Source organism: Parambassis ranga, chromosome 21 (genome assembly GCF_900634625.1).
Source record: "Parambassis ranga chromosome 21, fParRan2.1, whole genome shotgun sequence".
NCBI lineage: Eukaryota > Metazoa > Chordata > Actinopteri > Ambassidae > Parambassis > Parambassis ranga.
Genome location: NC_041041.1, coordinates 9,613,166 through 9,626,547, shown reverse-complemented (window position 1 = coordinate 9,626,547; position 13,382 = coordinate 9,613,166). Strand labels below are relative to the sequence as shown.

General features: G+C 42.2%; 1 protein-coding gene across 1 annotated transcript in view; it reads right to left on the bottom strand.

The window, feature by feature from the left end:
• The window catches only part of plcl1 (phospholipase C like 1), a 50,394-nt gene extending 42,647 nt beyond the window's left edge, over positions 1-7,747 (bottom strand). The window contains exon 1 of the mRNA XM_028393182.1: positions 6,826-7,747. Within this exon, the coding sequence (XP_028248983.1) occupies positions 6,826-7,008 (183 nt within the window). The 5' untranslated portion in view covers positions 7,009-7,747. The remainder of the gene's footprint in view (positions 1-6,825) is intronic.
• Between the last annotated feature and the right edge of the window lie 5,635 nt (positions 7,748-13,382).

Genomic DNA, 13,382 nt, shown 5'->3' with positions numbered 1-13,382 from the left:
AAAAAAAGATGAAGATGTTATTAATCCTTTCAGCTGCAGCTGAAAGTTGTGACTTCAGCGATACAGCAAAAATATATTACTGTCTGCTGACGTTCAAATGCTACACCGTCTCTTTTGTTTGCACATTCCCAGTCTACCTTTTGTTCACTTTCTTCTGCTCTTGCTTCCATTTTCTACCTCCACATGATTCACTGGTAATTTGTGTCTTCAAAAGCACCTGACCGTCCTGTTCCACTTGTGGCTTACGCTCTCAGAATCTGCCACCCTCCATGTCATTATCATTTTCCTCTCTTCTCTCGCTCTGTGACAATTCGTTCTGCATGGATGAATAAAGCTGGTGACAGAGAGACCAGCTACAGAAAGAGAGAGAGAGAGTGCGCTCTGGTGTTACAAAGGAAATGATTTCTGAGGGTTATTCTAGAAATAACCACAAATTACAAAGCAGGAAAAAAATAGGAGAAATGACATAAAGTTATATATGTGTCAACCACAAGCATTTATCATTTACGTCCTATCACTGCTGCACATATGAAGACATTTAAACAATACTGTCAGCTCTGAATTACATAATGTACAGATGTCGACTACGAGCCTGGACTCAGTTCAATCCCCCATCACTCTTGGTTCTTGAAAATGTCAAGTTCAAAAAGGTTGTATAAGCTAATTTGTGGCACCTACTGTGTGTATAAAGGAGATTTAGAGGACAAAGGCTGATTATAACAAGAAATAGTTCATTACTAAGAATAAAAATCACTAACAAGCCTTAAAAATCTAACTTCTGTCTTTTTTGCGGCACTAGGTGGTCTCTTGATTTAGTGTAGTGTGCCTGACAATCTTCAATTGTTGTCCAAGGACAGGAGGACAGGGGACAGTCCTGTGCTGCTGTACTAAATGTAAATACCATTCAGTAACACTGCTGCAACTAGTCTTTTTAATGGTAGAAAATTCATTTACAGGGATGTAAACAAGGGAGGTGTGAGATGTTTCAGATGGGTGCTCACCATACTTCCTGTTACTCCTCCAGTAACTTTGTTCTTAATAGTTCAATGACTGTATTTTAAAAAAAAAATCAGAAGAAATCCTTCAAACTAACTTGTTCTTTATAATGTTCTCCTTAGCATCTACTGACACGGCCGTGTTTTCATCATTTCAGAGGAGGTGCTAGCACTCAGACTTTAGGGGCGTAGAGATGGGAGTGTTGGGATTAGGGGGGAGTTTTGTCGTAGGTCCCACATGTGGTTGCCATGGCAGCAGGTGTGTGTGTGTGTGTGTGTGTGTGTGTGTGTGTGTGTGTAGTGCCAGGGATCACCACTGGTCCCAGTGAAGTCACAGTGGCTGACTCTGGCAGCCACATAACATTCCATTGCTCTGAAAGAGCAGAAACATGGAGTCCACACACACCAACACACACTCTTTCATGTTACCTACACACTGATACAACATAAGTTTGCATACACTAACAGACTGCAGGTGTCAGACACACACACACAACGTTTGGGTAAAGCAGGACACACCCACTGGCCTAGGAAACAAAATGTCAACGGGAGTGAACACACTAATAACAGTGTGATGATGCAGAAAACACGACGATAAGATGGGATTAAATTAAACTAAGAAAAAAAACACACAGTCCAGGAACCATTTATAGAAAAAATCTGGTTATCTGGTGGAGAGAAAGAAGTCAGAGTCCACACGAATGACATCAGAGATCAGTTCAACTGTAGGCCACAGAAAAAATGTTGTTGATCGCGCATCATGATAATATCAGTGACATTCCTGCACTGCTGGCGAGGGAAAACAGGAGATAAAAATCCTAATGTTGTCCTGTTTGGGCTGCTATAGCAATTAACGTTAACTTTCTTTTAAAGCTAACATGGTCAGTTTGTTATGCTTGTGCATGCTGTGTGTGCTCAAAATGAAAGCTCATTTTTTTTGCTTTTGATATCAAAGTTGTTCACCTCAATTACATAATTTGGGATGGTGTGTGTGTGTGTGTGTGTTGCCCTCTAGGCTGAAGCCCCACACAGCAAAACAACCTGACATGCAGTCTCTAGAGTTTTCTGTGATATATCCACCGACCATGCACGGCTGAGCACGCACACACACACACACACACTTCAGCCCATGTTTGCCTGAATGACTCTTTTTCCCACCCTCTTCTCCTTTTTCAGTATTTCCCCTTACGTTTAGTTCTTGTCGCTTTACCTTACTACAACCTGTCGAAACACAACAAGCGTTTCTATCTGTCTACACACTGCTCTGCTCCTTAGGTTATTTTTTTTTTTGCATAACATTTAAAAAAAGACAGAAAGAACAGCTGAAAGATGCCAGCAGTGTGGTCTGAAAAGGAACTGATGTGTGCATTTAAACAGCTCTCCTCTGCCTGCAGTGAACCTGCATGACAGCTAACATTAGCCGAGCTAATTTGGATTTTTCAGTTATTCAAATCTAAAATGCATTTTATGCTCCAGTGTTTGAAATCCTGCACAGGAGACGTTGAGGCATATGGGGTGAAGGTCACAGTAAAAATCCCACATCAACCATGTTAAAGAACAATGAACACAAACACCTGCCTCACATGAATTAATTACAGCCTTTCTGTCCAATTCTACTCTAAACAAACGGCACATATCTGAACATAAATTAACATATAAACTAAACACAAGCCAAGCTTAGCCAAGAAGCAGTTTCTGCTGTCGCCTTTTAAGTTATTTAATTTAAATATTATTATCATTAGTAAAAAAGTAAGATTAACAGTGTAAATGGATGATTTCTTCTTTAAAACTATTTTCATTTTATCTGGAATCTCAGAGGCATTTATGGTGGAATAGACACCATGCAATCCTCAAGAGTCCAACGAATGTTGGGAAACAGGAACAATAACAAATGTCTGTGCAGAGTGACATGTACGGTGTCTCTCTTGATCACGCTCACTCCTGACCAGCAGCTGTGATGAGGTCTGTTGCCGGAGAGCTGTGGCACCAGTAGCTGAATGATACTGGGAGACAGAGGAGCCCTCAGTGGTGATAACTGCACACAGACAACCACACATAATCACAGAGGATACATTGTCATTAGTTTGACCGGTTTCCAGGAGTACACTGCAGACACAAACCATTGTTCACGTCTCGGAACAACAGAAGGAAAATGAAAGCAAATTGCCCCGAAAACAATGAGACAACATCAGAAACAGTGCAGATGGACAAGGAGAAGGACGCAGAGAGGGATAAGGAGCCCACATGGCACTCTGAGAAAGGACAAAAATAAACTCATATCAAACATAAACATGGCTCCCACTGTGGCCTTCATATGAAATTCCATGACTTTTCCATTACTATCCATAATGGATCAAGGCCACATTTGTGCGCTTTGAATTTTTTAACTTGTGTTTCTCAGCTTATGATCATGTTTGAGAAGATAAAAACACATGGGTCATTCAGGATCTCAAAATTAAAATGGTCTACTCGTTGTCTAGATAAAATTTCAAGATGTCAAGTCCTAAAAGGCACAGTGACAGAAAGCCACAAACCACTGGAAAATGAAGATGTGTCAAAAGAATGCAGTTAACTGTCCAGCTGAGACTGTCTAAGAGGGAGTCAATCCACATAGACCACCATGTTAAAATGAACATAACACAGCCAGGTACAGATGTTTTGTCACTTTGTCAGTGATTATGTGCATGTCTGAAAGCTCAATCTGCTGCTCTCAGTGTAACCAGCAGCAGTAGTAAAGCCACAGGCTACAGGTGTTAATGTATTTCTGTCAGGAGAGCCGTGAAAAGGATTTAGAAAACTCAAAATAAGACGTTGATTCTCATCTGACTTGTCAATCATGTGTGGAATGACAAACAGCTCAACAGTCGTGTTAAACACAGTTTGGTGGTGAACCTGCAAGACAGCAAGCCACTGCGCTCCAAACACAACAGCACCGGAGATGGACAGAGACGCCGTCCTTCAGCACTCTAACAGAGAGCAGTCAGCCAACACACAGGCCTGTCAGGAGATGTCTGACCAAGCTCTCCCCTGAGCCTTATCCTGGAAAACCTGTGTGTGTGCGTCTGTGTGTTTTCATTCATGGTTAATCCCACACTGCTCTCCCCGGCCTGAATGCCGTGTCTACCACAGAGTGCATGTTCGCCTTCTGGCCCGTTACACTGTAATGCTGTAAGCTAATTGCTGATGGTTTGTTAGGGGAAAATTAATATAACAGCCTGAAGTTAATGTGTTTAACTTGATTGAGATTAACGTCCCTTTAACTCACTCTCTGTGCGTGATAAAGCAGCTGCTGCAGCTCCAGTGGCCATGGCCTGAATAACAACTAATGAATGAATGAAAACGAGCCTGAATGATGACGGACGAACCAACGCTTTCAGAATCCTTTTTTTGGTATATATGTATGAGGAGGATTACAAACTGTTTTTGCGCCATTGTTCTGGCTACAGTCTAGTCTGTGCTCCATAAAAACAAACAGAAGGCTTTTCTCCAAGGCCCAGCACAGACAATTATTTTCTTCTTATTAAACTGGAGACGGGGAAAGAGTTATTTCTGGCATTGAGGGTCAGGAGGTGCCTGCCTGCTGGAGCATTTTCAAGGCATGGATGGAGATCACACCGTCCTGACAGATACAAGATTGCGCAATTCAGTCAATCAGACCTCTTAGCGAGCATGGTGATAAAAACATCTGGCCAACGCCAAACACAACACTCAGAACATACAGACATGATCTTGTAGTAAATGAAGGAGGCTTATGTGATGAGCAGGAAAACAATAACGACAAACTGTGACTATGCAAAGCATGATGAATTAGAGATCCTTACAGCTGCTCAGAAGGAAACAAAGGGGGTAATCAGCTATTAGCTACATACATTTCTGATAATACAGCTCTTCAGCAAAAGAGCAGCATCAATGCAACAGTTCAGCATCTGTGGATTGAACTGCCTTAAATGCCTACATGTGTGCATTTTGATGAGGTGAGCTGAACTCTGTGAAGAAGACCAACAACCGAAGCACATTTTTACATTAGAGAGTTTAGTTAGTTAGTTTTGTGCTTAAAATGTTGCCGCCTTGCAGGCTGTGAGTCTGATCTTCACTTCATTCTGATATTACTTCATTGATTAACCATTCCCAACACCGACATCTCTCCCTTCATCTGTCCATTTTTTTCCATCTACTTCCTGCCCAGCAGCAGTCAAAGGACTCTGTGTTCAGCTGGGTCTTCCAGATGGTGCTGACGCTCAGCCTGTACAGAGTCCAGCCAGAATCATCATCGCCTTCCTCGTGACTCCACCACTGACATGAAATATGGAGGCTGACCTGACACCATCGGATGTGAAACGGGCTCAGGACGTCATAAACCTCAGTGGCAACTAAAGCATCAATCTGTTCCTCCTTCAGCAGGCGTTAACATTACAGAATTGTTGGGGTTTTTTTTGCAATATTTTAGCTAAATAAAAGTTCTTAGACTTAAGTAATATATACCCTGTCTACAATTCAAGATAAAAACCAATCTGAAAAAATATATAAAGATTAGCTACAGCTCATTTAAGATTATTTGGCATCTTATATGACAACCTATATAGGTCTAGGCCTATATGCATTAACATTTTAACATTATACTGTTAAGGCTAATGAAATGATACCATATAAAGTGAGGTAGGTGCTGCTCTCAGAACACATTGTCTCTTTCAGGTTAACACTGGCTAACACTAACTTTTATAAACTAACATTGATTTTAAAACAATATAATAACTAAAATTATTTTAAGCAGGCTAAAACGGTGGCAAACGTAATTTTGATTAAACATGATAACATTGTCGTTTATAGGCTAACACAGTATCATTTACACATTTGTTTTTCGACAAAAATACTTTTGTTGTTTTAAACTTTTTTAATTGATTAATGTGCATTTAACACCTTCACACTTTGTTCAAAACCAAACATGGAATTTGCTAATACTTCTTCTTCAGATGATCTTATTTCAAGAAACCAGTATCTGTATTGTATACTAGTGCACAGTGACATTCCTCTGCAGCTGCAGCACAGGTGACAGACGACCTGAGGTGTCAACGGTGCTATTGAGTGGACATGTTAGGCATAAAAGGTAATGATCCTTCAAACATGATCCTCCCAGCCGCACTCGGCTGCAGGCCCCGGTGACCTGCAACCTGAGCACAGGTGAGGCTGGAGCAGCATGATGTCATCATGACAGCTGACAGCTGACAGTCAGTGGGTCAGTGGTATTTACAATATAAACAGAGGCTACCCTTTATGCTCTGATGATATTAATGCAGTGTGAAGGAGGAGACTTCAGAACGGGTGTCCTACACAGACTTCCTTATTAATGTCTTCTATGAGTAAAAATTAACCCTTAAGGTGCTCTTGGTTGCATGCTTCTCTCTTTGCTAATGAGTCAAACGTTTCTGCACCTCACTCAGCTATGTGTGAAATGTGCTATGGCTGCTTTGGCAGTAAGTCAAAGCACAAAGACGCAGATTGTGAAAATTGACATTACGCACACATGACGCTTGCTTGACAGACGCACATTGACGGGTTATCAGCAGAAACGCGCTGCTGCCGCACACGTGCTGGTGGAGGAGGGCGCGAGAAAGATGCAGACTTGTCTGTGAACTTTGGCCTAAGTTGTGGAGGGATGAAAAAAAAATCCCCTGGGCTTCTCTCATTTATTATTTCCCTTTACAAAGATGGCACTTGTTGGATCCAATGGCTCCAGTAAGCATCAGTGTAAAGGTTTATGTTCTCCTGAGCCAAAACGACAGATGGAATTAAATAAATAGGCTAAACAAACGTGGCTTTAGGATGGTTTTACCTTGATGATGCTGCTCCGGCGCGGTGCTGCCTTCACGGACTCCAGCAGGATGGTGTCCGTGTCCTGGCCGCCGCCGCCGGGGAGGGTGACACCGCTGCGACGGCCGCGGGACGCTCTCGGCGGAACGTAGTCCGGTGCTCCGTCACTGTACAGCCCGTCTCCACATCCATCACGCTCAGACATGTCGGCGAAGAGAAGAAGGGGTCGATTTTTTTAAAAAAGCAGGGGAGGGAAAATTAATTAAGTCGTCGGATCTGACCCGAATAAAGTTTGCCTTGGCTGTGCGTGGATGCCATTTAAACGAAGAACGGCTTCTTGATTCTCTGAAGCATCAGCAGCTCAGCAGCAGCTCCGTCAGCCTGGAGGAAACTAATCAGCCCAGTTTCCTTAATTACGAGCAGATTCTCATACACAGTGTGCAGCTATCCGTGCCGACTTCAGGCTGTTTGTCTAAGCTGGTCTCCACAGTCCATCACTGCTCCGCTGGATCCAATCAAATCAAAGCATCACAAGCAGGTAGCCTACAGTATCGACTTGGATGAAAACTGGACTGGTGGTGCGCTCCCCGGAGACGCGCAACAAGTCCTCCTCGTTCCCCGGTCTGACTTGTCCTCGAGGCGGCCAGCACTCCAACACGCGCGTAAAGCCTCGCTGAATAAAGAGAAGCGATGGAAACAAGTAGCTGCTGTTAGAAAATGTTTAAAAACAATCCAGCGTTGGCTTCGAGGCTCCGCTGCCCTCTCCCCAAAAACACACCGATGTCAAAGTGCAGGAAGGAGCGAAGTTGCGCGGAGGTTGACGTCCAGCAGGCAGCAGACTCTTTCGTGTGTCTCCGCGGAGCGAGTCGCTCTGACTGAACACAGCCGCCGCGGCCGTCTTGGATGTACTCACGGCAACAACAGACGACTTTTGACGAGGACAGAGAACACAATTGACAGTCGCACCGCCTCTAGCCCGCCACCCCTCCCTTCATATCCTCCACACAGCTCCGCCCACACGAAGCCAGGAAAGCACGACTGACGCGTGGGACGGCCAATCGGCACGGCCGCCGGGAGATTTGGAGGCAGCCAGAGACTGCGATAGGCGGACGGTCGAGTCCCGGGTACCGAAAGCGCCGCCTTCAGACTCTTTAAGGTGGGGCGGGGTTACAGTATATGGAATAATGTATTGTCTGATTTTGGAGATATCCCACTGGAGTCCGGTTTCATGCACATAAACAAACTATTAAATATTAAATAAAGTCAAATTAACATCGTTTTGAAGGTTCCAGCTACAAACATTTGCCTAGCTGCTGCGTTGTCTTGCATCCAAAATGAAAACACACACCTAAAGGTACACAATAATAATAAAATAAATATAATTTAATTTTATCAACAAGGTATATTTGCATTGTAGTAAATCAGAAAACACACTGACCTCCAGTAATAAATATATTTACAAAATAAGCATAAGGCTGCTTTTTAACTACAATTAAAACTGTCTGATCATCCTCTTGTTTGTTTGCAGACATCTGAGAATGCAGACGTCTGAGCATCATGCCTGACCTCTGACCTCTTATTATTTTCCAGTCAGTGCTGGTTCAGAGTGACAGGCAGACCAGTAACAAATGGTGGAGCAGTGTAATAAAAGTGCGATACATTATTCATCACAGCTGCAGCCGAATGACTTTTTTTTTTAAACTGGGCCTCTTCCTAGAAGGTCAGAGATCAGGGTCAGGGAGGAGCCGGCCAGGATTTAGTGTCTTGATCAAGGACACATCTGCAGAGAGGAGTGATGCTAACATACAAGCTCCAATTATACCTATATAACACTGTGATTTTATGTATTTGCTAGACTTTTTAAAAGTAATTTAAGATACTCATAGCTGAGCAAAACTATTTTCTGTCCCATATTTAACTCATTAGAACCTTAAAGTTCTGCCAAAAACCCCTAGCATTTTAGCAGCACCAGTTTACCAATTACAAAGTCAATGCATTTTTTTGTTAGTAGTGACAAATATCACACTGGCTATGTGTGCTAATGCTAACTTCCTGTTTGATTGACGCTGCTGATGGTGATCTGACTCAACTGCTGGGGGTCTGGAAATGCACACCATCATGCAAATATATTACAGCTTAAGATCAAATCCAGCAGAGAGAACATACTTATTACATCCACTTGAAACAATAAACTTTTATCCCACAAAGCTGGGATGAAAGCTTCTTAAATCCCAGCCGACCTTTGAGCACCCTTTTCATTTAGTGGAAAGACTTTGAAGGTAGTTGAGATTTGGCTTAAACTCAATGAATCCCCAGAATTATTATTTTAAGATTCTCCCAACTGAGCAGATATGTGTGTGCGTGGACCTTGAGCCACACAGCTGTGGAATGTGGTCGGCTGGTGAGGCCTATTAGCACGTGAAACCCGCCAGTCGCACCTCACTGTTAGTATGTGAGGGACCAGGGTTCATTTGCAGAAAGAAGGAATTTGCCATGCTTATGTTTCTCATAATGGCAATAAACCCAAGACTGTGGCTTTGCAATTATTTGACTTGTTGATAGTCATGTGAAAATATGATTATATGTCATAGACTCTGTCACCATTTTTTTTTTTACATGTGATCCTCTTTGAAACAGGTCCTGCATATAAAGGTGTTGTATTCATGCACTAAAGATCTCCTCCTAAATACATTTCTACAACAAACCTGAAAAACAGGTCATAAACGTCCGCACACTGAAAAAAAAAATAAAAATTTTGCCCTCAGCAGTTTTAGCCAATGCTTCTTAGTCACCCATGGACCTGTCAGCAGAAGTAGCTATGGGTTCAGATGCTTCAGGGTATCGAACGACTTGGTAGACAATTATGCTAAACAACTTCAGGAAGTCATTTCTGCTAGCTATCAAGCATCTCTCCAGCGAAACCAACTTACAAACTGGGTTTGTAGACACAATCTCCACCAATAAGATCTGACCTAAACCCTTCCTGCTGACACTGTCTACGTCACAGTGTGCTAGGGCCAAAAGTTATTGTAATTTTGTAGGTATGGCTAAAGCCACAACTTGAGCAGGCTTAACTACTGTATGTCTTAGTTATGCTTACCCTGCTGTCCTCCTTAATGTATGCTGCATGTGTCTTCTCCTCTCTCTCTCTCTCTCTTTCATTGCCTCTAGCTCCTCTTCTCAGCAGGAGGGTCTCCCCAATCCACCTGGGCCGGGTCCTGCTCAATGCTCTTTCCACTAAAGGGGAGCCTCTGGGTTTCTGTAAAATGCCGATAGACAATTTTTATTGTTAAAGATGATGTACAAATAAAATTGAATTGATTTATAACTAGGCAATTTTTTTAGGGTTAGGGGTTTGGAGATGAGGTGACAGGTGAATAAAAGACAACCGTGCAAATTGTGTTGTGTCACAGGCTGAAAATCAGCAAAGGGTGGAAAGAGGAACTTCTAAGTGTCTACCTGCTGAAACTCGTGCCTCTGTGCTACGCTGCCACCTTAGTGTGAGAAAATCAGAGCATAGGCCTTTTGTAGATGTGTAAAAAGTTGGTCAGTAGACGGGAGCGTGCTGTTCTCAGCTGTCTGCTCGTCTCATCAGGACCTTGAAAAACAAACCCCTGATGCCGAAGAACACCCTATCCTATCCACACTGTCCATTTCTGATAGTCATGTAAACACTGTCCTCGGACAGATTCACACTGCCTGGCATTCAGTTTACTTTGTCTTTTATCGGATCACATTAAACATATGATGAGGAGCTACTTCGTTTACTCAACCATCACTCATGCAGACGGCTACAAAAACATAACGCTGTAACACAAGCTGCAGTAATCCACTACCTGGGTGGCTAATCAACTTTAATCCCTTTGTTTTCCTACATTTACAGCAGCTCAGGGAATGTTAAGCCCAGCAATCATTACACTGCAATCAGCAAAGTTTGTGACCATCAGCATTCCTCTCACAGCAAAAGTTTCTTTTAGAGTTCATCTCCCTGCACAGGAGAGTTCATGTACTCAGTAGCTGTACTAATCTAAGGTATTTCATCAACTTTATCTTAGCTGATGGCTACAGTTAGTGGCTACAAATGCTCCACATGCAAAATACATAAAAAGATTATAAGATTGCATGGGTTTACCTGTACAAGGAACTTTCAGTTTCCCCAAATAGGTTTTAGCCAAAGTTCACTTCGGTTCACCGACACTGGATGATAGAAGATTGGAAAAATGTTGGCTGGTATTCTGCTGCAACATTTGAATAGTAGGGTCCAAATTTGGCATAAAAGCATGAAAGCAGGTTGCTGCTGCTGCTAATGCTGTGGGGAATTTATACTTTTGGCCCCAAAGTATCATCTTACATCACTGTTGTTGTTCTTTTGGCAGCTACCTGCAGCAGAATAATGCCCCTTGTCACACACCTCCACGTCACACACCTCCATGTTTACCAGATGTCGATCTAACAGAACATATTTTGATTACAGTGGGAGATTCAGTCAGTATCACGTGGCTGTGCCTGCAACGAACCTCAACTGAGCGATGCTATATCAGGTCAATATCAACCAATATCGTGGAACTTTTCCGTCACCTTGTTAAATTTGTTCCACTCTGAATTTCATTTCTGAAGGCAAAAGGAGGTCAAATGCTGTGATGACAAGATGTACCCAATCAAGTGGGTGTAAAAAAACAGGATAGTTATAAAAAAAAACCTCACTTACAACAATCATCCACTCGTTGTGATTGATTTGGCGTGCACAGATGTTTCCGCTGCAAGAGAAGAGAAGCAAGTGCTGAAGAACAGAGTGTTTTCTAAACCTCTCTGACTATCTGCTGGGTCAGCGTGACAACATGAAAGCACTGTGAAGCACTGCTTGTTCATGGACCTGGTCTCTGTTTTGTCCTTATTACAGGCAATATTACCCATCAATCTCAAGGTCATGGTGAAACCAAACCTTTGGGACAGCAAGTTGTCCAAGCTGGCAGACAATCATAAAAACTGCACAGCACAGTCTAATAATCTGAGAGCTCATCGATAATCTGTCATACTTCATAAAAACAAGCCATTTTGTCTTTGAGTTTGCATACAGAACATGTAGTATTTGAATTCTGAAGGAATTATAACAGATGATTCATAAACAAAAAAAGAGTACATAACTCCTGATGCTTCAGTCACTGTGTGTGACAGCAGCGTGACAGCAGCGTGACAGCAGGCTTAAAAAAATTAGCCAGTTTAACACTGAGGCATTATCCACACTAGAGGGAGCCATCACAAAGCAAATCTACAATGGAACTAATTTACCTTCATCCCAATCAAAACATTAAAAAGGAAATTGTGGAATCTTATTCCATCCACCAGAAACACGCTTAAACACACACAATATGTCTCATCCGGTAAAAAAATCTCTTTCAAAAAAGAAAGAAAAACATTTAATCCTAAATATGTTCATTACCCACCTGTGCCTCTAAAACAACTGAAATCTCTGGCAACTGACTATCCTACAAAAGCAGGGTGCAGTGATAAAGAATACTTAGTTTTGAGCCTCTAAAATGAATTAACTTAATACTGTGTGGCAAAAAAAACAGTGGTAAGTGGAATTGGAGGAATTCCTTGCAGGGTTCCCCTGTACAGTGTGATGAACACTACACCACATATTCTACAGACACAATTATTGTTGACAAGCAGCCAATGAAACCGACAAACTTGTGCTCAAACATGTCGTCGCAGCTATTGTCAATTATCTAGCATCTTAGCATCCAACTAGCAATCATCTTTACTTACTGGTTCAACACTAACAGCACCAGATCAAGATCAGTTCTGATGCTTTTCTGCTTTTTTGTTGTATTTCCTGGTATTTTAGCAGTTTTCTCTGTCATGAGTTTTTAGTTCATCTGGTTTCCTGTTTTATTTCTAAACACTATGTATTTTGCGGTAAATGAAACAAACCCTCTCACATGACTTGTTGACTATTTGACTCATGTTTATGGTTGTGTGTACATATGACACTTTTCTGTGTGCACTGCTGGGGTTTAAAGGAGTATGATGCCATCTGCTGGCGATCAGCTGCACGTATGAGAACCAGACAACGTGCAGAATTGAACAAATGTTATTATATTAATTAACATTAACAATATACAATAACACAAACTATTTTTGTACCAGGTTGTAAACCATTTTTTCTGCTGTAAATCTGGACATTATGGACAGAGGCTGCATTCACTTTTCTTCATTTCAATTCAATCTATTTATCATTATTATAGATAGATCATACTTGATCTCTCTGGGGAAATTCACACAGTTAGTAACATAAAAACCTCGAAACATAAAGGGGACCAGTGCCTGCTGGACCTGTGGTTACTCCATTGAGTCCTGGAACAAGACATGATGTTTTCAAACAGGTAGGCTGAGGCAGACAGGATGGGGACAGGAGAGGCTCCACCAGCCGAGCAGCAAAGTCTTTCAAAAGCCTGGGACACACACAAGCAGTCAGTCAATTGGTATTTATATAGCACTATAGAATTGTAATTCAAGGCTCAGGGACACTGTAAACTTTTCAGGAACAGGGGATCGGTAAATCCAGCACTTTTTGAC